Source organism: Hyla sarda, chromosome 4 (assembly GCF_029499605.1).
Source record: "Hyla sarda isolate aHylSar1 chromosome 4, aHylSar1.hap1, whole genome shotgun sequence".
Lineage (NCBI taxonomy): Eukaryota > Metazoa > Chordata > Amphibia > Anura > Hylidae > Hyla > Hyla sarda.
In genome coordinates this window covers 18,737,718-18,761,486 of record NC_079192.1, presented here as the reverse complement: position 1 = coordinate 18,761,486, position 23,769 = coordinate 18,737,718, and the positions used below count along the sequence as shown (strand labels likewise).

General features: G+C 45.1%; 1 protein-coding gene across 1 annotated transcript in view; it reads right to left on the bottom strand.

Annotated features, from left to right (window-relative positions):
* Positions 1–10,640: 10,640 nt before the first annotated feature.
* LOC130367313 (uncharacterized) overlaps positions 10,641–23,769 on the bottom strand; it is a 56,579-nt gene continuing 43,450 nt past the window's right edge. Inside the window, exons 2-4 of the mRNA XM_056569721.1 lie at positions 16,673–17,062; positions 16,045–16,383; positions 10,641–10,903 (exon numbers count right to left, since the gene is read on the bottom strand). Of these exons, the coding sequence (XP_056425696.1) occupies positions 10,641–10,903; positions 16,045–16,383; positions 16,673–17,062 (992 nt within the window). The remainder of the gene's footprint in view (positions 10,904–16,044; positions 16,384–16,672; positions 17,063–23,769) is intronic.

Genomic DNA, 23,769 nt, shown 5'->3' with positions numbered 1-23,769 from the left:
GGTGTTTTATGCCCACTTGTCCTTTCCCTGTGTGCTGCACCTCGGTGTCTCATGGTCTCCCCTGCTGCCGAGACCTCCGGTTGTGCACGGTGGTGGGGAGACAAACATGTGCGGCACACAGGGGCCAGCTCCCGGATCGCACGTACTAAAAGGTGTTTTATGCCCACTTGTCCTTTCCCTGTGTGCTGCACCTCGGTGTCTCATGGTCTCCCCTGCTGCCGAGACCTCCGGTTGCGCACGGCGGTGGGGAGACACACATGTGCGGCACACGGGGGGCCAGCTCCAGGAGCACACATACTAAAAGGTGTTTTATGCCCACTTGTCCTTTCCCTGTGTGCTGCACCTCGGTGTCTCATGGTCTCCCCTGCTGCCGAGACCTCCGGTTGCGCACGGCGGCGGGGAGACGCACATGTGCGGCACACAGGGGCCAGCTCCCGGAGCGCACGTACTAAAAGGTGTTTTATGCCCACACATTTGCGCACACAGAGGCGGGCCGGCGCGCACTTACTTTCGGGGCCCTGGGGTCTGCGGTGTCCGGCCTGCGAGCGGTGTACTCCCACTCCCGGCGGGCTGCACCTGCGGTTCAGTTGCTCCTGGCGTGGCTTGGTGGGGAGCGGAGATACCGCTCAGCATGGTGCACACCCGGCGGGGAGGCTGGGCGGGCGTCCGGTTTCCTCTGCAGGGGGCGTGGCTCAGGGGAGGGGCTAGGTTCCTCATGTGGCGCCTCACGCTGGGCCGGGCTGAGGATGTCAGTGCTGGGGATCATGGCTTCCTGTGATGCCAAGCAGCTACAGTGGGCGGCTGGGTTCTGACACGGCGTTGACGTCCTAAAGGCTCTGCTGGGCGTTGATCGGTGGCGTCCCGTGCAGGATCCCGTAGCAACGGGCACATGTTGCAGAAAATGTTGAACTATTTAATAGCTTTCACTTCATTAACCCCTGGTGGGCTGGGGGGCTCCAGACTGCAGTCACAGGCACTACTGATGTCAGGTCCAAGCAGTATTGCACAATAAACTGAGGGTCACCCATTCAGAGTCCATTAACCCTTCACACTCAGGGGCCCCCGGGAAGGAGGTTCAGACGCAGTTGTCACAGGCAACCGCACTGATGCCTTCCGTAGCAACCAGAGTTAGAGGTTTAAGGGGCTTGGGGCACGCAGCAAGCTGTCACCAGGTCACCTTATAAACGTTGCTGTCATGTTTTGTTGTGTTATAGTTTCCTGCGTGTCTAGACCTGCTGGTCTTTGGATATACGGAAGGTGGGTTATTGTTTATTGTTTGTTTTCCTTAAACATGTATGGTATAGGGCGGGCGAGTTCAGGACAGGTAGCACTTGGCCTGGACTCAGCACTGCAATTTGGTAACACAAAAACAAACAAACAAAAAAAATAATAGGACCATGTTGTTTATGACACGTCTTCGGAGCAACTCACTGGTCAGTTCTGAACTGCTCTCCTGAGCAGTTCTACATAAAAATTCACAAGTCATATTGATACTGACACGCCCTCAGAGCAAACGCTCAAACTCACGCTGTTAACTGACTCATCTTCAGAGCAGTCGTGTCACGGTTGGTTATGTTATTTCTGACATGTCTTCAGAACGCAAAAATAAATAAAAATAAATAAACTTATGTATGTTTTTGGTTTAGTTGCTTCAAAGGTCAGAAGGCAGTGGGGCAGGCCGCGTCCTGCTGTCCGCACTGAGAGTGCAGGTGCGTTATCTCGCTCATGCCATTTTGTGTTGCATTTCTCGGAGATTCTTAGCTCCTCACTGGTGAGGGCCTGTCTGGTGGCATGCACGGTAGGACGGTGGGTCGGCCATGGGGGTTGTCCCATTAGTACGCACATTACGGCACAGGTTTAGCCCGGGTCACGCCCCGGTACGGTTTTGGTGATATAGGACGCAGCACGGCGAGTTTAGGTGAGACCTTTTGGGGCACTGGGTTAACCCAGCCTCGGGCTGTTCGGCACTCCCCAGCTTGGTGGTTGTGCCTCACGTCCTGGTAGCATTAGCCAGGCACTATGTACTAGGGCCCAGCCAGCAGTTGCATAAATATGTAATCTTTTATGTATCTAGAGCTCGCCTCACAGTGCTTTTCAGTTACCAAGTGAAGCGTCGTGGTTTTCAGGTGTGTTTAGGAACGTTCAAACTGAGAGCTCCAGGCGCTGTCCAGGATATGGTTGCTTATCTTCTGTTTTGTCTTCTACCGGCATCCAATTCGTTGGCCCGGACAGGTGGTGTCAGGATGTCTCACTCCTCCGATATTGAGAAGACCAGGTCCCTGCCAGAGACGCCTGTCAGAGAGTCTGACAGGGGTAACTCTCAGGCATACCGAAACTGGACCATCCCCAGGCTTATGGAGGAGCTCCGTAAGAAAGAGGTGGCCTACCCAGCCTCCGCCAGGAAGGCGCAGCTCTACAAGTTGCTTAGAGCAGAGTCAGAGGCTGGATCCGGTCAAGAGACCGGAGGGACCACTTCGGTTGAAAACCCTGTCACACAGCTACACGAGATGATGAGCTCGGTCCTGGATGCAGTCTCAGGTTTTCAGGACAGGCTGGACTCTATGGACAGAGACAGGGTGCAGGCCGCTCAGCCAGTGGCAGCAGCCGCAATACAGGCCCCTGCTCAACAGGTCCCCGAGCCTTGTCTCCAGCTGGTGCCAGTCGCGCCCGGTCCACAGTCGGGCTCCTCAGGTAGGATGCTGGAACTGCCCTGGGTCAGCCAAGCTCACTTCATCAGTCTTACCCTCAAGAAGGACATTTTAGAGGGTAGAGACGTCAACTTGGCGTCCTTGCTGATCGCCACCCATGACATTGCTGAGACCAGGGTCGTCTCATGCGGAGAACTTTCCATAATGTTTAAAAGCAAGGACACAAGACTCAGTCGGAAGCTAACGATTCCGGAGTTTGTCATAGGTTTTAGTATGTACCGCGATGTCATATGCTCCGTGAGGCCTGACAGGAGAGAGGAGCTGGATGCGTACCTACTATACGTCACCGAATTGGGCTACAGATATGGTGGCACAGCGTATTACGACTACCATAAGTCGTTTGCAGCCAAGGCATCGGCCACCTTGGCGCAGTTTGCATACGTGATGGATTGGTCGAGAATAGACACAGAGCTTTTCTGTCAGCACTTTGCGGGCTTAACGGCTCCGGCGTGCGGGACATGTAAGTCCATCTCACACACGGCGGCCTAGTGCGACCTCGACCCCAAGGAGGCCTCAGTGGGAAGAGGCGCTGGCATGTTGGCAGGCACGGGCCCGAAGAGCATGCCTAGCAACGACAGATTAGGGAGGCCAGTCCGTTACCTAGGCAGAAATCAAATCTGCAATAACTTCAACACCTCTACGTGTAACTACAATCAGTGTAGGCTCCTCCACGTATGTTTCAGTTGCTACCGAGGCCATCCAAGGATGGTCTGCCCCCAGAAGGCCTCCCAGGCATGACTAGGTGTGGTCCATGTCTCGGCCCTGGGTAGGATTCTGGGGGCACAAGGATGAGTGAAGTGGCTGTTGGACGGTTTCTGGCAAGGATTCCACACGGGGTTAATAGCCCTGCCCCAGTCCACCTACGAGTGCGACAACCTCAGGTCCGCCTCCCACAATCCGGATGCAGTGACGGAACTGCTCCAGGAGGAGGTAAACAAGGGCTTCGTCATCGGACCTTTCTCCTCACCTCCATTTGACGCTTGGAGGGTGAGCCTCATTGGTATTGTGGTGGGGAAATTTTATAATAAAAGGCATCTTGTGTGCGATTTTTCAGCGCATCATTCCTCCATAGTTCCCAGCCTCAACTCCCTAATTCCATCTGAGGAGTTTGGGATGAAGTACGCCTCCATAGACCAGGCCATCCAAATGATCCTGCAACTGGGCGCAGTGGTTTCCTTGTCCAAAATTGACATAGCGGATGCTTTTAAATTGCTGCTAGTAAAACAAGAACTATGGCAGTGGTACGGCATCAAGTGGATGGAGAAGTATTACTTTGCGGTTAGGCTAACATTCGGGCCGAAGACTAGCCCATGGCTCTTTGACCAACTGGCCATAGCCCTTCACTGGGCACTAGAGAAAGTGCTGGGTTGCAAACACATGTTGCACTACTTGGATGACTTCCTACTGATCGAGCCACCAGGGGTTTGTCCATAACAGTTAAAGGAAGGGCTGCAGCTTTTTGACAGACTGGGAATCCCGGTGTCAACCAACAAGGTAGAAGGGCCGACTAGGTCGCTAACCTTCTTAGGGGTAGTTTTAGAAGGAACTAGGATGGAGGCCAGGCTTCCTCAAGAAAAGTTAGAGAGGGTTAGAGCGGTGTTTGGTAGGTTCACCCATTCTCAAGTCACCACTAGGGTGGGGTTACAGAGCCTCCTAGGCATGTTGGCGTTCGCGATGAGGATAATTCCTCAAGGGCGTTCTTTCCTGGCACTCTTGTCTGCGGCTCCATGCCAAGACAGTATCATCCACATCGGTCACAAGGCAGTAGAAGACCTAATCATGTGGCAGGATGATTAGGTCTTCTAATGCCTCGTGACCGATGTGGATGGAATGGGGTCTCCTTTTTTACACCGATAGCATCAGTCTCCTATCCTAAGGTATTCACGGACGCTTCCTCAGCATTGGGGTTCGCGGCCATTTTCGGTAGCCATTGGGTAGCCGATCAATGGCCAGCGCAGGTCAGCAGCGTCCCCGGGTTTGCAACATGCTCCGCACTGTTCGAAATTTTTCCGATAGTGGTTGCAGCGTAGGTCTGGGGTTACAGCTGGGCTCGACAGTTGGTGACCTTCATTTGTGACAATTCTGCCACAGTGGAGATTTTAAACAAGGGGAGGTCCAGGTCCCCACAGGTCATGAGGTTCCTTAGGAGGCTGGTACAGTTGTCCTCACAGAACAACTTCCAGTTCACGGCCCAGTTCTTAGAAGGGTCGCACAATGTAGCAGCTGACGCCCTATCAAGAAATAAAATTAGTGTTACGCCGAGCGCTCCGGGTCCCTGCTCCTCCCCGGAGCGCTCGCGGCGTCTCTCTCTCTGCAGCGCCCCGGTCAGACCCGCTGACCGGGAGCGCTGCACTGACATTGCCGGCGGGGATGCGATTCGCATAGCGGGACGCGCCCGCTCGCGAATCGCATCCCAAGTCACTTACCCGTCCCAGTCCCCGGCTGTCATGTACTGGCACGCGCGGCTCCGCTCTCTAGGGCGCGCGCGCGCCAGCTCTTTAAGATTTAAAGGGCCAGTGCACCCGTGATTGGTGCCTGGCCCAATCAGTCTAATTAGCTTCCACCTGCTCCCTGTCCATATTACCTCACTTCCCCTGTACTTCCTTGCCGGATCTTGTTGCCTTGTGCCAGTCAAAGTGTTAGTGTTGTCCAAAGCCTGTGTTCCAGATCTTCTGCTATCCACATTGACTACGAACCTTGCCGCCTGCCCCGACCTTCTGCTACGTCTGACCTTGCCTCTGCCTAGTCCTTCTGTCCCACGCCTTCTCAGCAGTCAGCGAGGTTGAGCCGTTGCCAGTGGATACGACCTGGTTGCTACCGCCGCAGCAAGACCATCCCGCTTTGCGGCGGGCTCTGGTGAAAACCAGTAGCAACCCTAGAACCGGTCCACCGACACGGTCCACGCCAATCCCTCGCTGACACAGAGGATCCACCTCCAGCCTGCCGAATCCTAACAATTAGTCTTTTCTTTCAGGTAGCACCAGACGCGGATCCCATGGGCACAGCGGTACCCCCGTTCCAGTCGCTGGTGCTGGGTTGAGCCAGTATAGACGGCTGGCAAACGAACTCATCACCAGTTCCCTCTCGGCCAGAACAAAGTCCTGCTATCAGTTAGGTTGGGACACATACCAGAGGTTCCTCTCCACACATCCAGAGGAGAACACTGATTACATTTCTTCACTACTTAGCTTTGTCGCTTTTTGCCACTCTGCTTCTTCACTATCACACAGTACTATCAAGAATTATTTTGCAGGGGTGCAGCATTTTTTGTCCATGCAGTACCAGGGTAGGCCTTCTTTATTTGCATCACATCCCATTAAAGCCATTCTCAGAGGGATTAGGAATGTAGCCCTTACTAGGGCGCCCACTCGGGTTCCTGTCTCTAGTGAAATCTTCAGGGGTATGTCGGATATGCTGGATATGTTCCCGTTATGGCTTACTCCTCAGTATCACCATAAAAGCAGCCATGTATCTTGGGTTTTACTGGTTCTTGCGACCCGGTGAGTTCACATGCGGTTCTACTTCAGGACAGGGGTTGACCAAGGGGCAGTTGACACGCAAGGGCAACAATCAGGTACTTACACTCCGGTCCACTAAAACCTCAAGACAGGAGGTCCAGGTCACCTACTTCCCGGCCGGACACAAATGGTGTCCAGTGTTGGTATTAGACAGTTTACAGTTAGCCCACCAGCACGCACCTCACAACAGTCCACTACTGCCGCTCGATAGCCGGCCACTTACAACAGCCGCTTTTGTCAAACATATACGCACACTAGTGGCAGCATCAGGGCACGATCCTAGAACCATATCTGGACATTCTTTCCGCATGGGTGCGGCCTCAGCAGCCTCTCGGCACAACGTACCAGTCCACTTGATTAAGTCAATGGGCAGGTGGAATTCCTTCTGCTTTGCTCGTTACATACCTGACCCTCATGTCGAGGTTGCCCAGGTCTTTACGTACTTAGCTTTGCAAACTGTTGAACAACAAATAGAACACTTTTCCTAAATCATGTGTCTTTTGCCCTCTATAGGCGTACCCATGCTTTACGGTTTTGGCACACCACAGACAGATAGGTTAGGTTGCTAGAACAATGTTGCTAAGTATCTTTCCATGCAAGCCACGACCACAAATAAGACTTTAAAACAGAAATATTTACACATGGAAATTTATCTTCCATATTATATAAATCCCAACTTTTACAACATGATCTTTCGGCCTATTCTATATCTCCACTGGATATTGGGTTTTACATAAGGTTCATTTTTACTGGTCCTGTTAGAACTTTAAGGGTCTATTCACACCTACAGAATCCTGTGTATATTTGATGTGCAGGATTGGTAGCTGCAGATTTGAAGCTGTGCTCGGTCATTTAGTTTACATTGAAATCTGCAGTTTCAATTTCTGCGCATCATTTATACACAGGATACTGTATGTGTGAATACACCCTAAAGAAAGAAAACTGTGTTTTAGGTCAATATCTAAAAACAATTGTGTAGGGACCCAAAGCCCCATTGACCTCAATATGGGTTTGATTACTTTTGAAAATACAAAATGCACCATAATATAGAAACTGCTACATAATATAGAGACTGCTCCATAATATAGAGACTGCACCATAATATAGAGACTGCTCCATAATATAGAGACTGCTCCAAAATATAGAAACTGCACCATAATATAGAGACAGCACAATAAAATAGAGACTGCTAAATAATATAGAGACTGCGCCATAATATAGAAACTGCACCATAATATAGAGACTGTACCATAACATAGAAACTGCATCATAATATAGAAACTGCTCCATAATATAGAGACTGCTCCATGATATAGAGACTGCACCATAATATAGATACTGAACCGTAATATTGAGTTTGATCCATAATATAGAGAGTGCACCATAATTTAGAGATTGCTCCATAATATAGAAACTCCACCATAATATAGAGACTGCTCCATAATATGGAGACTGCTCCATAATATAGAAACTGCACCATAATATAGAGACTGCACCATAATATAAAGACTGCTCCATAATATAGAAACTGCACCATAATATAGAGACTGCTCCATAATATAGAAACTGCACTATAATATAGAGAGTACACCATAATATAGAGACTGCACCATAATATAGAGACTGCTCCATAATATAGAAACTGTTCCATAATATAGAAACTGCTCCATAATATAGAGACTACTCCATAATATAGAAACTGCTTCTATATTATGGTGCAGTCTCTATATTATGGAGCAGTCTCTATATTATGGTGCAGTCTCTATATTATGGAGCAGTTTCTATATTATGGAGCAGTCTCTACATTATGGTGAAGTCTCTATATTATGGAGCAGTTTCTATATTATGGTGCAGTCTCTATATTATGGTGCAATTTCTATATTATGGAGCAGTCTCATCTATTATGGAGCAGTTTCTATATTATGGTGCAGTCTCTATATTATGGAGCAGTCTCTATATTATGGTGCAGTTTCTTTATTATGGAACAGTCTCTGTATTCTGGAATAGTCTCTATATTATGGTGCAGTCTCTATATTATGGAGCAGTTTCTATATTATGGAACAGTCTCTATATTATGGAGCAGTCTCAATTATGGAACAGTCTCTATATTATGGAGCAGTCTCTATATTATGGAGCAGTCTCTATATTATGGTGCAGTTTCTATATTATGGAGCAGTTTCTATATTATGGTTCAGTCTCTATATTATGGAGCAGTTTCTATATTATGGAGCAGTCTCTTTATTATGGAGTAGTCTCTATATTATGATGCATTTTCTATATTATTGTGCAGTTTCTATTACATGGAGCAGTCTCTACATTATGGTGCAGTCTCTATAGTATGGAGCACTCTCTATATTATGGTGCAGTCTCTATATTATGGAGCAGTTTATATATTATGGAGCAGTTTCTATATTATGGAGTAGTCTCTATATTTTGGAGCAGTTTCTATATTATGGTGCAGTCTCTATATTATGGAACAGTCTCTATGTTATGGAACAGTCTCTATATTAAGGTGATGTTTCTATATTACGGCGCAGTTTCTATATTATGGAGCAGTCTCTATATTATGGTGCAGTTTCTATATTATATATGGAGCAGTCTCCATATTATGGAGAAGTTTCTATATTATGGAGCAGTCTCTATATTATGGAGCAGTTTCTATATCATGGTGCAGTTTCTATAGTATGGAGCAGTTTCTATATTATGGAGCAGTCTCTATATTATGGTGCAGTCTCTATATTATGGAGTAGTCTCCATTTTATGGAGCAGTTTCAATATTATGGAGCAGTCTCTATATTATGGTGCAGTCTCTATATTGTGGAGCAGTTTCTATATTATGGAGTAGTTTTTATATTATGGAGCAGACTCTATAATATGGTGCACTCTCTATTTTATGGTGCAGTTTCTATATTATGGTGCACTTTCTATATTATGGAACAGTCTCTATATGATGGAGCAGTCTCTATATTATGGAGCAGTTTCTGTATTATGGAGCAGTTTCTATATTATGGAGCAGTTTCTATATTATGGAACAGTCTCTATATTATGGAGCAGTCTCTATATTATGGAGCAGTTTCTGTATTATGGAGCAGTTTCTATATTATGGAGCAGTTTCTATATTATGGAGCAGTTTCTATATTATGGTGCAGTCTCTATATTATGGTGCAGTCTCTATATTACGGTGTACTCTCTATATTATAGTGCAGTTTCTATATTATGGAGCACTCTCTATATTATGGTGCAGTCTCTATATTATGGAGCAGTCTCTATATTATGGAGCAGTCTCTATATTATGGTGCAGTTTCTATATTTTGGAGCAGTCTCTATATTATGGAGCAGTTGAAGAAGTCTCGGCACTCGGGATTTCTTTTCAAGGTTTATTCAAGTACTTCCAGCGTACTGAAGTACTGGAAGTACTTGAATAAACCTTGAAAAGAAATCCCGAGTGCCGAGACTTCTTCAACTGCATATTCGTTTTCTTCGTGCACCGGGTGAGAAACCGAAGTGCCGACCACCTTTATTCTATTATATTATGGAGCAGTCTCTATATTATGGTGCACTCTCTATATTTTGGAGCAGTCTCTATATTATGTAGCAGTTTCTAGATTATGGTGCATTTTGTATTTTCAAAAGTAATCAAACCCATATTGAGGTCTATGGGGCTTTGGGTCCCTGCACATTTGTTTTTAGATATTGACCTAAAACACAGTTTTCTTTCTTTAGGGTGTATTCACACATACAGTATCCTGTGTATAATTGATCCGCAGGAATTGAAACTGCAGATTTCAATGTAAACTAAATGACCGAGCACAGCTTCAAATCTGCAGCTACCAATCCTGCACATCAAATATACACAGGATTCTGTAGGTGTGAATAGACCCTTAAAGTTCTATCAGGACCAGTAAAAATGAACCTTATGTAAAACCCAATATCCAGTGGAGGTATAGAATAGGCCGATAGATGATGTTGTAAAAGTTGGGATTTATATAATATGGAAGATACATTTCCATGTGTAAATATTTCTGTTTTAAAGTCTTATTTGTGGTCGTGGCTTGCATGGAAAGATACTTACCAACATTGTTCTAGCAACCTAACCTATCTGTCTGTGGTGTGCAAAAACCGTAAAGCATGGGTACGCCTATAGAGGGCATGCCCCATGGGATGTCTTTGATAAGAGAGGGCTAGGGTGGGTTTCGCACAACGCCACATCCGCGTGTTGAGCGGCCGTTAGAGGCGGGTAGAGGAGCGGCACTGCGGCTGACAGGTGATGCTGGAAACACGGCACGGTGGCCGTCAGATGGTAATAAAGACACGGCACGGCGGCCGTTGAGTAACCGGTTTTGTACACTGTACCGCTTACTCTTGGATGTGGCAATCCTTACGTCTCCTGGCCGTGATGGTGGTGACAGCGGTGTCAAGGATATTCTTGTGGACTGCCGGCAAGCAGTCCTTTTCTCCAGGGACGAGTCACGGAATCTGCACGAGTCGGGTAAGCGGTGTAGCAGGGATGTGTCCTGATGTTGACGTCCTGGGTGTCTTCTAAGTATGCGCTCTTGGTATCCATGGCTCGCTCTGTTTGCTGTGTGCTGGGTGAGCTGTAGCCAGCGATGCGTACAGCGGAGGTGATGGTACTTGTGGTGTAGCAGGTAGGAGTTGGTGACAAAGTAAAGTCTAAATCTGTATATATAAAAGGCAGTGTAGGTGTATAGGGACGGGATGGGAAAGGGTAAGAGTTTGACGTAAGTGTAAACAAATAAATAGGAGGTAATTTAGTATGATGATAATTTAATGATATAGTAGGGTCATTTAGTCACCATTGTAGCGTAGGAAATGTAGAAATTACTGGATAATAAGAATAGAATAAGCTATGAATCAACATATTGTGAGATTACTATAGAATAAGTGAAGTATAACAAAAATAAAATAGAGTCAAAAATAAAATAAAATAGAGTGCGACAACAATAAAAGTAAATGTAAAATTAAAATAAGATAAAAAATGAAATTAATAAAAATAAAAATAAAGATAAAAATAAAGAAAAATATAAATAAAAATAAATAAAAATAAAAATTTATATAAAAAATAAAAAAAATAGATAAAAATAAAAATATACTAAACAATAGTAAATAGATAAATAAATAGAATAAAAATAATGAAAATAGATAAAAATAGAAATAGAAATAAAATATGAATAAACAAAATTACAAATAAAAAATAAATAAAAGAATAAAAATGAAAAATAAAAGATAAAAGATAATAATAAAAGAGAGGAGATTATGGTCTGAAAAATACTAATAAAACGTATGTAGATAAAACCTATATGTCAAAAGATACTAAAAATGATGAGAATAGTAAAAAAGATAAAAAAAGATAATCAAAGGAAGCCGAATAACTCCATCTCTGAGTTTAAACCATAAGGGGCTATTGATTGGAATTCATAAATATTGCAACTTTCTATGCGGGACATCTTTGTAATGTGGTTCCCGCCTCTCCAGTCTTTTTTCACTGATTCACTGAAGACCCGATGGGTCTTGATTGTGGTATTCTTTGAAATGGGACAATAGCGAATGGTTCATAAACCCTGTTTTGATGTTATATAAATGTTCTTTTATTCTTGTCTTTAGACTTCTTTTGGTCCGTCCTATGTACTGTTTGTTACATGGACACGTGATAATATAAATGACAGAGGCACTGTCGCATGTTAATAATTCGTCTATTTTGTGTTGGTAGGCATTGACTGTTGAAGTGACTGTCTCTGTTCTCTTCTGGAATTTAGTTTGTTTGCAGTTAGTGCATTTCCCACATCTGAAGAAGCCTTGGAGTGACAACCATGTCTGGGACATCTCTTGTTTTTTGTTCAAAATAGGTTGTTTTGTGGTCGGTGCAATCTTCAGACCCAAGTTTGGTGCCTTCGTGTAAGTGATTTTAGCTTTGTTTGTCAAAATGGTGGCTAGTACTTACTTACACAAAGGCACCAAACTTGGGTCTGAAGATTGCACTATGAAATTACGTTGATAATGATTGCCACACTATATTTCAGATTCATCTTACACACATACACACACACACCCACTTATCCATTATGTACATATACATACATCCACTCATATATATACTACTATGAAATGACATTGATAATGATTGCCACACTATATTTCAGAGTCACCCATTAGGCCATTCCTCTCCATTTCGGTTCTTTCCACTGCACACCTGTCTATGTCCAAGCAGTCCGAACCGGGTTTTGTTTTGAACTCTTTTGTTCCCGACAATTTTGCACATATAAAGTACCCACACCCATTATATCAAGATAGATCACTGAGGAAGGTCCTAGATGGACTGAAACGCGTCTGCTCCCCACCACCTGTGATTAATATCACCAACAGCACTTTGTCACCAACTCATACCTGCTACACCACAAGTGCCATCACCTCCGCTGTATGCATCGCTGGCTACAGCTCACCCAGCACACAGCAAACAGAGCGAGCCATGGATACCAAGAGCGCATACTTAGAAGACACCCAGGACGTCAACATCAGGACACATCCCTGCTACCCTGCTTATCCGACTCCTGCAGATTCCGTGACTAGTCCCTGGAGAAAAGGACTGCTTGCCGGCAGTCCACAAGAAGATCCCGGACACCGCTGTCACCACCATCGCGGCCAGGAGACGTAAGGATTGCCACATCCAAGGGTAAGCGGTACAGTGTACCAAACCGGTTACTCAACGGCCGCCGTGCCGCATCTTTATTACCATCTGACGGCCGCCGTGTTTCCAGCATCACCTGTCAGCCGCAGTGCCGCTCCTCTACCCGCCTCTAATGGCCACCGTGCCGAACTAACTCTGTTAAAGCCGCTGCGCTACTTGGTCTTTTTCCCACGGTCACCTCTCATGACATTGCTGTGACTATCAAATCTCATCTGGAGGATTAAAACTTACGTCTTCAAAGTGACTTATTAACATATCATTTGTAGAGCAGATTTTACCCTAACAGTGGGCTGCCAATTTGGGGACTCCAGTGCCTGCAAGTGCACTGCAGGTGCTCATACCAACTCCCACTGCTCTACATTCCACTACTAACTACTACACTAAAGGTGTCAAATAGCTGTTCTGTGATATTTTGTTTTAAAACATTTTAATTGTTTATGGGAAGTGCAAGGATCCTGCACTTTTATCAATTGTTACCTTGTATTTAGTCAAATAAAATATTGAGACATAATATAGAGACTGCACCATAACATAGAGACTGCTCCATAATATAGAGACTGCACCATAATATAGAAACTGCTCCATAATAAAGAGACTGCTCCATAATATAGAAACTGCTCCATAATATAGAGACTGCACCATAATATAGAGACTGCTCCATAATATAGAGACTGCTCCATAATATAGAGACTGCTCCATAATATAGAGACTACACCATAATATAGAGACTGCTCCATAATATAGAAACTGCTCCATAATAAAGAGACTACACCATAATATAGAAACTGCACCATAATATAGAAACTGCACCATAATATAGAGACTGCTCCATAATATAGAGACTGCACCATAATATAGAGACTGCACCATAATATAGAAACTGCTCCATAATAAAGAGACTGCTCCATAATATAGAAACTGCACCATTGACCATTGAGTTGACGCTTTGGCTATAACAATATTTTTTGAAATTATTCAGAATAAAGTTATTGTCTAATTTAGTGAAAAAACAATAAAAATAAAAAGTTTATCTGTATGTTTTCGGTTCGGACACTTTCCTATGTGTGTATATTAGTGAGAGATGAGCGGGGTGATTGTTCCTGAGTTGTGCACTGTGTAGTGGACAGGATCCTGCTCTACTACTAATCCCCCATCTCTCTATATAACCAGTGTCTTCTCCTCCTAATATAGGGGCCGGGTACATTATACTCCTATACTGGGACATATTCCTGGGGGTTTAGAGCTTTATTTACCTTAACCCCTTAAGGACGCAGGGTTTTTCTGTTTTTGCATTTTCATCTTTTCCTCATCACCTTCTAAAAATCATAACACTTTCAATTTTGCACATAAAATTCCATATGATGGCTTATTTCTTGTGCCACCAATTCTACTTTGCAGTGAGATTAGTCATTTTACAAAAAAAATCCACGGTGAAATGGAAAAAAAATTCATTGTGCTACAAAATTGAAGAAAAAATTTCATTTTGTAACTTTTGAGGGCTTCCGTTTCTACACAATACATTTTTCGGTAAAAATAACACCTTATCTTTATTCTGTAGGTCCATACGGTTACAATGATACCCTACTTATATAGGTTGGATATTGGGGTACTTCGGAAAAAATCATAACTACATGCAGGAAAATGTATACATAAAAAATTCTCATCTTCTAACCCCTATAACTTTTTTTATTTTTCCGTGATCGGGCCGGTATGGGGGCTCATTTTTTGCTCCATGTTCTGAAGTTTTTATGGGTACCATTTTTGTATTGATCGGACTTTTTGATTGCGTTTTATTCATTTTTTTCATGACATAAAAAGGGCCCAAAAATACGCTATGTTGGACTTTGGAATTTTTTTTGCGCGTACGCCATTGACCGTGCAGTTTAATTAACGATATGGGAGCTATAACACTGCACACACTGATCTTTTACACTGATCCCAGCAAAGCCGTAGCTTTGCATGGATCAGTGAGATAGGGGCTCGATTGCTCAAGCCTTAAGCTCAGGCTTGGAGCAATCAAACGCTGATCAGACGTGACAGAGCAAGGTAAGGGGGTCTCCGCTCGCGTCCTAGCATATCTGGACATCGTGATTTTATCGTGATAGTCCCGATCAACCCGACTGAGCTGCCGAGAAGCGTTTACTTTGATTTTTTGATGCCGCAATTAACTTGATCGCCACATCTAAAGGGTTAATAGCGCACGGCACAACGATCGGTGCCGCACGCTATTAGCCCAGGGTCCCAGATATCGTTAGCCGCCGGGACCGACCCGGTGTGATGGTGTGACCCCGTTTTAAACACCAGGACCGGGCATATTACGTACAGGTATGTGTTGGGCCGAGCGCTCCAGGTCCCTGCTCCTCCCCGGAGCGCTCACGGCATTTTCCTCTCTGCAGCGCCCCGGTCAGACCCGCTGACCGGGAGAGCTGTACTAACACTGCCGGCGGGGATGCGATCCGCATAGCGGGACGCGCCCGCTCGCGGGTCGCATCCCAATCTACTCACCTGTCCCGTTCCCCGGCTGTCACGTCCTGGCGCGCGGCTCCGCTCTCTAGGGTGCGTGCGTGCCAGCTCTCTAAGATTTAAAGGGCCAGTGCACCACTAATTGGTGCCTGGCCCAATCAGTGTAATTAGCTCCCATCTGCTCCATGCCCATAAAACCCCACTTCCCCTTCCTGTCCTTGCCGGATCTTGTTGCCTTGTGCCAGTGAAATTGTTTTGTGTATGTTCCTAGCCTGTGTTCCAGACCTTCTTCTGTTGCCCCTGACTACGACCCTTTCTGCCTGCCCTGACCTTCTGCTACGTCCGACCTTGCTCTTGCCTTGTCCTTCTGTACCACGCCAGTCTCAGCAGTCAGTGAGGTTGAGCCGCTACCGGTGGACATGACCTGGTTGCTACCGCCGCAGCAAGACCATCCCGCTTTGCGGCGGGCTCTGGCGAATACCAGTAGCAACTTAGAACTGGTCCACCGGTACGGTCCACGCCAATCCCTCTCTGACACAGAGGATCCACCACCAGCCTGCCGAATCCTAACAGTATGTCCTACATCCTGAAGGAGTTCAGAGAAAAATGTCCTATTATTAACCTTAGTAATAAATACATAATATTTTCTTACCTGTGATGATCAGTTCTGTGCTGGATCTGCTTCGTATTGTTTCATTACTGGTGGTCACATGACAACAATATTGGGGGTATTTATCACCCTGTACACTGTGTATACGCAGAGAGACGTCTTCAGGGGGGTTCACCAGTGAATATGGATATACATCTCCGGGGTGTGTTGTGTTCCAGCTGTAAATCTCTTTCTTATTATAGTCACATAGTTTATCACATCCTCTATACCATGTGACTTGTTTGGCTTCCCCCAGGGTCTCCTGTGAGTAGTTACAGGGGATGACCATCTCTTCTCCTGGGACGACCATCAACTCCTCCACTTGAGACACCAATCTAACACCTATAAATGGACACATAGGACATAGACATATTCCACATAGGTAATAAAACTAGTAATGCACATATAATAGTATATATAATGATGTAACTCCTTTATGGTTTATGCCCCTTTACTCCTCTTGAATCCTTCCATTTCCTCATAGATTGTTTACCACTTTGTAATTTCTTCTGTACATGTTTCCTTTTAAATATTTTTGTAAGTCCCCGGAATATCTTATCGCTAATCAAGATTGTTACTATTATTATTTAGATACTGTATTTGGAATGTATTATATAAAATACATTCTTACCTTCAAAAATGAGAGATGTCCCATATCTGTCAGACAAGGTTAATGGTTCATCTCCATCTCTATATATATTTGCTTTACAGCAGAACATGTTTCCATCTGTATACTTCAGTCTTCGGATTATGAGAGACTCTGTCCGGTTATCAGGATGGGTTACTCTACAGATCCGCTCTTTATACTCATCTACAATATTCCCAGAATTATCTGTAATGTATTCCTTTGTTCTACCACAGAACGGTCCATAACCCTTTACCCATTGTATAATAATCTGTGATTTCCCTTTGATTTCCTCAGGATAGATGTATGTACACGGGATGTTGACTGAATCTCCTTCCTTCACATGGATGGTTCTTGGTTGGTAAACACAGTAATGATCTGATGTCCAACAAGTCCCTGGAATAAACCACACAGAGAAATTAAAGAAAAATAAAATATTAAATCAAGAATAACTTTTAATATCAAATAGTTTTAGAACACGACAACAATAGCCCTGATTTACTAATGTCAACCCGACTCTTTTTCTCAGGTTGTGCGACCAAATTTGTGTTGCATAGCCCATGCGACACTTTGTGCGACACAATTTCCCAACAAAAGAGATCATCACAGTAATTTTTAAACCTGTCAAAATGGACGTGGTTAGCCCAAAAGGGGGCGTGTTCCCAACAAAAAAGAAAAAACGCTCGGAATATGAGGAAAAACTTACAGTTAAACCTGTGAATTTAGCTTCACCAAAACCCGACAGCTCTGAGCTGTCGGGAAATTACTCAAAACCGAGTGAATCCTACCCCCATCATGGAACAGGGTCTTTTCCATTTTGGGGGTAGTAGTGCAGGGGCTGAGGGATTGATCGCATCGGGTCTCACTTCTGATACCCAATCCGATCAGAAGTTATTAAGCATGCTCCGCTCCCCAGAGATGTACGATGTATTTTACTTTCATTTTTAAATTTCCCGCCAGGAGCCTTGAATAGCCGGTGCTGAGGAGCCATTCAGGGCTCCCAGCGGGGTTCTCAAATCGAAGCGCTGTGGTGGGGAAAGATATATAGAATCACTGGGGGAAATGTATATGTCTGGCCCCCCACAGCTTCTATATATCTAGACCCCCATGATCTATCACATAGCACCCCATTACCATTAGCCCCCGGAGCATGTTCGCTCCGGGTCTGATGACTGACGATTGCATAGGGGATAAGATGTCTTAGCGCCAGAGTACCCCTTCAAAGCATATGTGTATAGATGCACTGTGGGGGCCAAATAACGCTATATGTCTGGCCCCCACAGCACTTCTATATACATATGCCTCTGCAGCGCTATGAATGAAAAGCATTCTATTAGCAGCGCATCTGGCCGGGAATGCTTGTCATTCATAGTGCTGCAGAGGCATATGTATATAGAAGCGCTGTGGGGGCCAGACATATAGCGTTATTTGGCCCCCACAGTGCATCTACACACATATGCCACCACAGCGCTATGAATGACAAGTATTCTTTTAGCAGCACAGCCGGCTTCCCGGGTCTATGTTGTGGATGCTCTTCTATTTCACTTCCTTCTCCATTCATTTTATCATTTTTAGTTATATTTATGCTATGTATATATATATATATATATATATATATATATATATATCTTCAATTCTTTTGAAGACTGCAATGTATTTTAAAGATTGAGTATATTTAAGATGTTTAAAAATCTATATGAATTATATAGATTAGGTGATTTGAAATATTTGATAATCTATATGGGGATTTTTCAGCAGATGGATCCTTATATATTTCATTTTAGTTCATGTAAATTTATTATTATGTAACAATTGGTCACGCCAGTTCACCAATTGCTATGATGATTCAATCATTTAAAATTTTGTTTATTCATCAATTCTTGTATGCCTCTGTAGTTGTATAATGAGTCACTGTTAAGCTATGCGCTCCGGCCTCACACGCTGACCGTGCGCGCATGGTCCCCTTACCTTCTGCTGCCGACGGGGCTGGGACTCGCTTGTTTCCGACTTAATGTAGTAAGGTGACCTTTGTCATTAGTCTACTTTCAGGAAAAGCCCTGGCTTGGGCTACACCCCTTTGGGACCGTGGTGATCCAGTATCCTCCAATTTGTCGTCATTCTTGGCCGAATTTCGCAGTGTCTTTGAGGAACCCACATGTGCCTCTTCAGCTGAGACGGCATTGCTGAATCTCTGTCAAGGTGATTCTACTGTTGGTGACTCTGCGGTTCAGTTCCGCATTCTAGCCTCTGAACTTGCATGAAGAGGCCTTGTGTGCCACATTTAAAAAATTACTGTCAAGCAGGATTAAAGATGCCCTTGACGCACGAGATCCTCCATCTTCTTTGTCTGAAAGTATCCACTTGGCCACAACCATTGATGTGCGTTTTGCCGAAAGACAGGAGGAATTGCGCTTTGAGAAGGAATCTTCCCGCCTGACACCTGTGTCCCAACGTTCTCCTCTTCTGTCTCTTGCGCCTCTTTCCAAAGAGGTTATACAAGGAGATCATCCTTGTCTTACGCAGCAGGAGAGGTCACGACGACGCAATGATAATTTGTGTTTGGTACTGTGCTAGCCCGGAGCACTTTCTCAAGGACTGTTCAGTTCGTCCGCACCTAGGGTATGTGGGAGAGGCATCCCTGGGTGTGAATACTACCTCTCCATGCTTAACCATTCCTGTACAAGTCTTCGCTTCAGCCAAGTCTTCCTTCAGTTCTACAGCATTTTTGGACTCCGGATGCGCAGGTGACTTTATTGATGCAGCTTTAGTCCACAAGTATCATCTTCCTCTTACTTGGCTTGCCAAGCCCTTGTTCATCTCCTCTGTAAATGGACAAAATCTGGACTGTAAGGTTCACTTCCGTACTGAATCTCTTGTCATGCAAGTGGGAATATTGCATAAAGAGAAGATTGAATTCTATGTTCTGCCACACTGTACTTCTGAGATTTTTCTTGGTCTTCCTTGGTTGCAATGCCATTCCCTGCAACTGGATTGGAGAACTGGAGAAATAATTCACTGGGGACAATCCTGTCAAAATTTTTGCCTCCAACCTGTTTTTGCCTCCACCTTTACCTGGCCTGCCGCCACCTTACCAAGATTTCTCGGATGTCTTCTGCAAGAAACAGGCTGAGTCTCTGCCTCCACATCGTCCTTATGACTGCCCTATTGATCTTCTGCCTGGTACCACTCCTCCTCATGGGAGGATATATCCTCTTTCATTTCCTGAGACCAAAGCCATGGCTGAGTATATCCAGGAGAATCTCCAAAAGTAATTTATCAAAAAGTCCTCTTCTCCTGCTGGAGCAGGTTTCTTCTTTGTAGGGAAGAAGGATAGCTCACTCCGTCCATGCATTGACTACAGGGGACTTAACAAAATCACGGTCAAGAACCGTTACTCTCTACCTCTTATCTCAGAACTTTTTGACCGTTTACGTGGTGCCAAGGTCTTCTCCAAGCTGGACTTACGAGATGCGTATAACCTCATTTGTATCCGCAAGGGAGATGGATGGAAAACAGCCTTCAATACTCGTGACGGACATTTTGAGTATCTTGTTATGCCTTTTGGTCTCTGCAATGCTCCAGCCATTTTCCAGGAGTTTGTTAATGATATCTTCCATGATCTTCTTTATACCTGTGCTGTCGTAGACCTTGATGACATTATGATCTTCTCTTCCAACTTAGAGGAGCATTGTGCTCATGTTCCTCTGGTTCTTCAGAGACTACGGAAGAGAATCATCTATACGCCAAATTGGAGAAATGCCTGTTTGAAAAGTCCAGTCTTCCGTTTCTTGGCTACATTGTCTCTCATCAGGGCCTGCAGATGGATCCAGATAAGTTGTCTGCAGTTTTGGACTGGCCTCGTCCCTCGGGCCTACGTGCAGTTCAATGCTTTCTGGGATTCGCTAACTATTATCATCAGTTTTTTCCACATTTTTCATCCTTGGTTGCTCCTATTGTAGCTCTCACTAAAAAAGCATCCAATCCTAAGTCTTTGCCTCGAGAGGCTGAAGAGGCCTTCTCCCGTTCAAAGTCTGCATTTTTCTCTGCTCCCGTGCTTACAAGACCTGATCCAGAGAGGCCCTTTGCGTTGGAGGTTGATGCCTCATCTATTGGAACAGGTGCCGTCCTCACACAGAAAAATGCCAAGGGCAAGAGTGTAACTTGTGGGTTCTTCTCCAAGACTTTCTCTCCTGCTGAAAGGATTTACTCAATTGGAGATTGTGAACTCCTCACTATTAAGCTAGCTTTGGAGGAATGGCGACATTTACTGACCGTTTGATTCCTGCCGCTCCTGCCGAGATTCAGCAAGTTGCTCCGGGAAAATCCTTTGTGCCCACCAGATTGAGATGCAAGGTCTTAAAATGGGGTCATTCTTCTTTGATAGCAGGACATCCTGGAATACACAAGACCCTACTTCTTATTTCCCGGCACTACTGGTGGCCCCATCTTGAACGTGATGTTTCTGATTTTGTTCGGTCCTATGTAACTTGTAACTCCTGTGTCGTGGTAGATCGGTTTTCCAAGATGGCTCATTTCATTCCTCTACGAGGTCTTCCTTCTGCTCCGCAGCTGGCGAAGTACTTCTTATTGCATGTCTCCATTGATGTGCGTTTTGCCAAAAGACAGGAGGAATTGCGCTTTGAGAAGGAATCTTCCCGCCTGACACCTGTGTCCCAACGTTCTCCTCTTCTGTCTCTTGCGCCTCTTTCCAAAGAGGTTATACAAGGAGATCATCCTTGTCTTACGCAGCAGGAGAGGTCACGACGACGCAATGATAATTTGTGTTTGGTACTGTGCTAGCCCGGAGTACTTTCTCAAGGACTGTTCAGTTCGTCCGCACCTAGGGTATGTGGGAGAGGCATCCCTGGGTGTGAATACTACCTCTCCATGCTTAACCATTCCTGTACAAGTCTTCGCTTCAGCCAAGTCTTCCTTCAGTTCTACAGCATTTTTGGACTCCGGATGCGCAGGTGACTTTATTGATGCAGCTTTAGTCCACAAGTATCATCTTCCTCTTACTTGGCTTGCCAAGCCCTTGTTCATCTCCTCTGTAAATGGACAAAATCTGGACTGTAAGGTTCACTTCCGTACTGAATCTCTTGTCATGCAAGTGGGAATATTGCATAAAGAGAAGATTGAATTCTATGTTCTGCCACACTGTACTTCTGAGATTTTTCTTGGTCTTCCTTGGTTGCAATGCCATTCCCTGCAACTGGATTGGAGAACTGGAGAAATAATTCACTGGGGACAATCCTGTCAAAATTTTTGCCTCCAACCTGTTTTTGCCTCCACCTTTACCTGGCCTGCCGCCACCTTACCAAGATTTCTCGGATGTCTTCTGCAAGAAACAGGCTGAGTCTCTGCCTCCACATCGTCCTTATGACTGCCCTATTGATCTTCTGCCTGGTACCACTCCTCCTCATGGGAGGATATATCCTCTTTCATTTCCTGAGACCAAAGCCATGGCTGAGTATATCCAGGAGAATCTCCAAAAGTAATTTATCAAAAAGTCCTCTTCTCCTGCTGGAGCAGGTTTCTTCTTTGTAGGGAAGAAGGATAGCTCACTCCGTCCATGCATTGACTACAGGGGACTTAACAAAATCACGGTCAAGAACCGTTACTCTCTACCTCTTATCTCAGAACTTTTTGACCGTTTACGTGGTGCCAAGGTCTTCTCCAAGCTGGACTTACGAGATGCGTATAACCTCATTTGTATCCGCAAGGGAGATGGATGGAAAACAGCCTTCAATACTCGTGACGGACATTTTGAGTATCTTGTTATGCCTTTTGGTCTCTGCAATGCTCCAGCCATTTTCCAGGAGTTTGTTAATGATATCTTCCATGATCTTCTTTATACCTGTGCTGTCGTAGACCTTGATGACATTATGATCTTCTCTTCCAACTTAGAGGAGCATTGTGCTCATGTTCCTCTGGTTCTTCAGAGACTACGGAAGAGAATCATCTATACGCCAAATTGGAGAAATGCCTGTTTGAAAAGTCCAGTCTTCCGTTTCTTGGCTACATTGTCTCTCATCAGGGCCTGCAGATGGATCCAGATAAGTTGTCTGCAGTTTTGGACTGGCCTCGTCCCTCGGGCCTACGTGCAGTTCAATGCTTTCTGGGATTCGCTAACTATTATCATCAGTTTTTTCCACATTTTTCATCCTTGGTTGCTCCTATTGTAGCTCTCACTAAAAAAGCATCCAATCCTAAGTCTTTGCCTCGAGAGGCTGAAGAGGCCTTCTCCCGTTCAAAGTCTGCATTTTTCTCTGCTCCCGTGCTTACAAGACCTGATCCAGAGAGGCCCTTTGCGTTGGAGGTTGATGCCTCATCTATTGGAACAGGTGCCGTCCTCACACAGAAAAATGCCAAGGGCAAGAGTGTAACTTGTGGGTTCTTCTCCAAGACTTTCTCTCCTGCTGAAAGGATTTACTCAATTGGAGATTGTGAACTCCTCACTATTAAGCTAGCTTTGGAGGAATGGCGACATTTACTGACCGTTTGATTCCTGCCGCTCCTGCCGAGATTCAGCAAGTTGCTCCGGGAAAATCCTTTGTGCCCACCAGATTGAGATGCAAGGTCTTAAAATGGGGTCATTCTTCTTTGATAGCAGGACATCCTGGAATACACAAGACCCTACTTCTTATTTCCCGGCACTACTGGTGGCCCCATCTTGAACGTGATGTTTCTGATTTTGTTCGGTCCTATGTAACTTGTAACTCCTGTGTCGTGGTAGATCGGTTTTCCAAGATGGCTCATTTCATTCCTCTACGAGGTCTTCCTTCTGCTCCGCAGCTGGCGAAGTACTTCTTATTGCATGTCTCCATTGATGTGCGTTTTGCCAAAAGACAGGAGGAATTGCGCTTTGAGAAGGAATCTTCCCGCCTGACACCTGTGTCCCAACGTTCTCCTCTTCTGTCTCTTGCGCCTCTTTCCAAAGAGGTTATACAAGGAGATCATCCTTGTCTTACGCAGCAGGAGAGGTCACGACGACGCAATGATAATTTGTGTTTGGTACTGTGCTAGCCCGGAGTACTTTCTCAAGGACTGTTCAGTTCGTCCGCACCTAGGGTATGTGGGAGAGGCATCCCTGGGTGTGAATA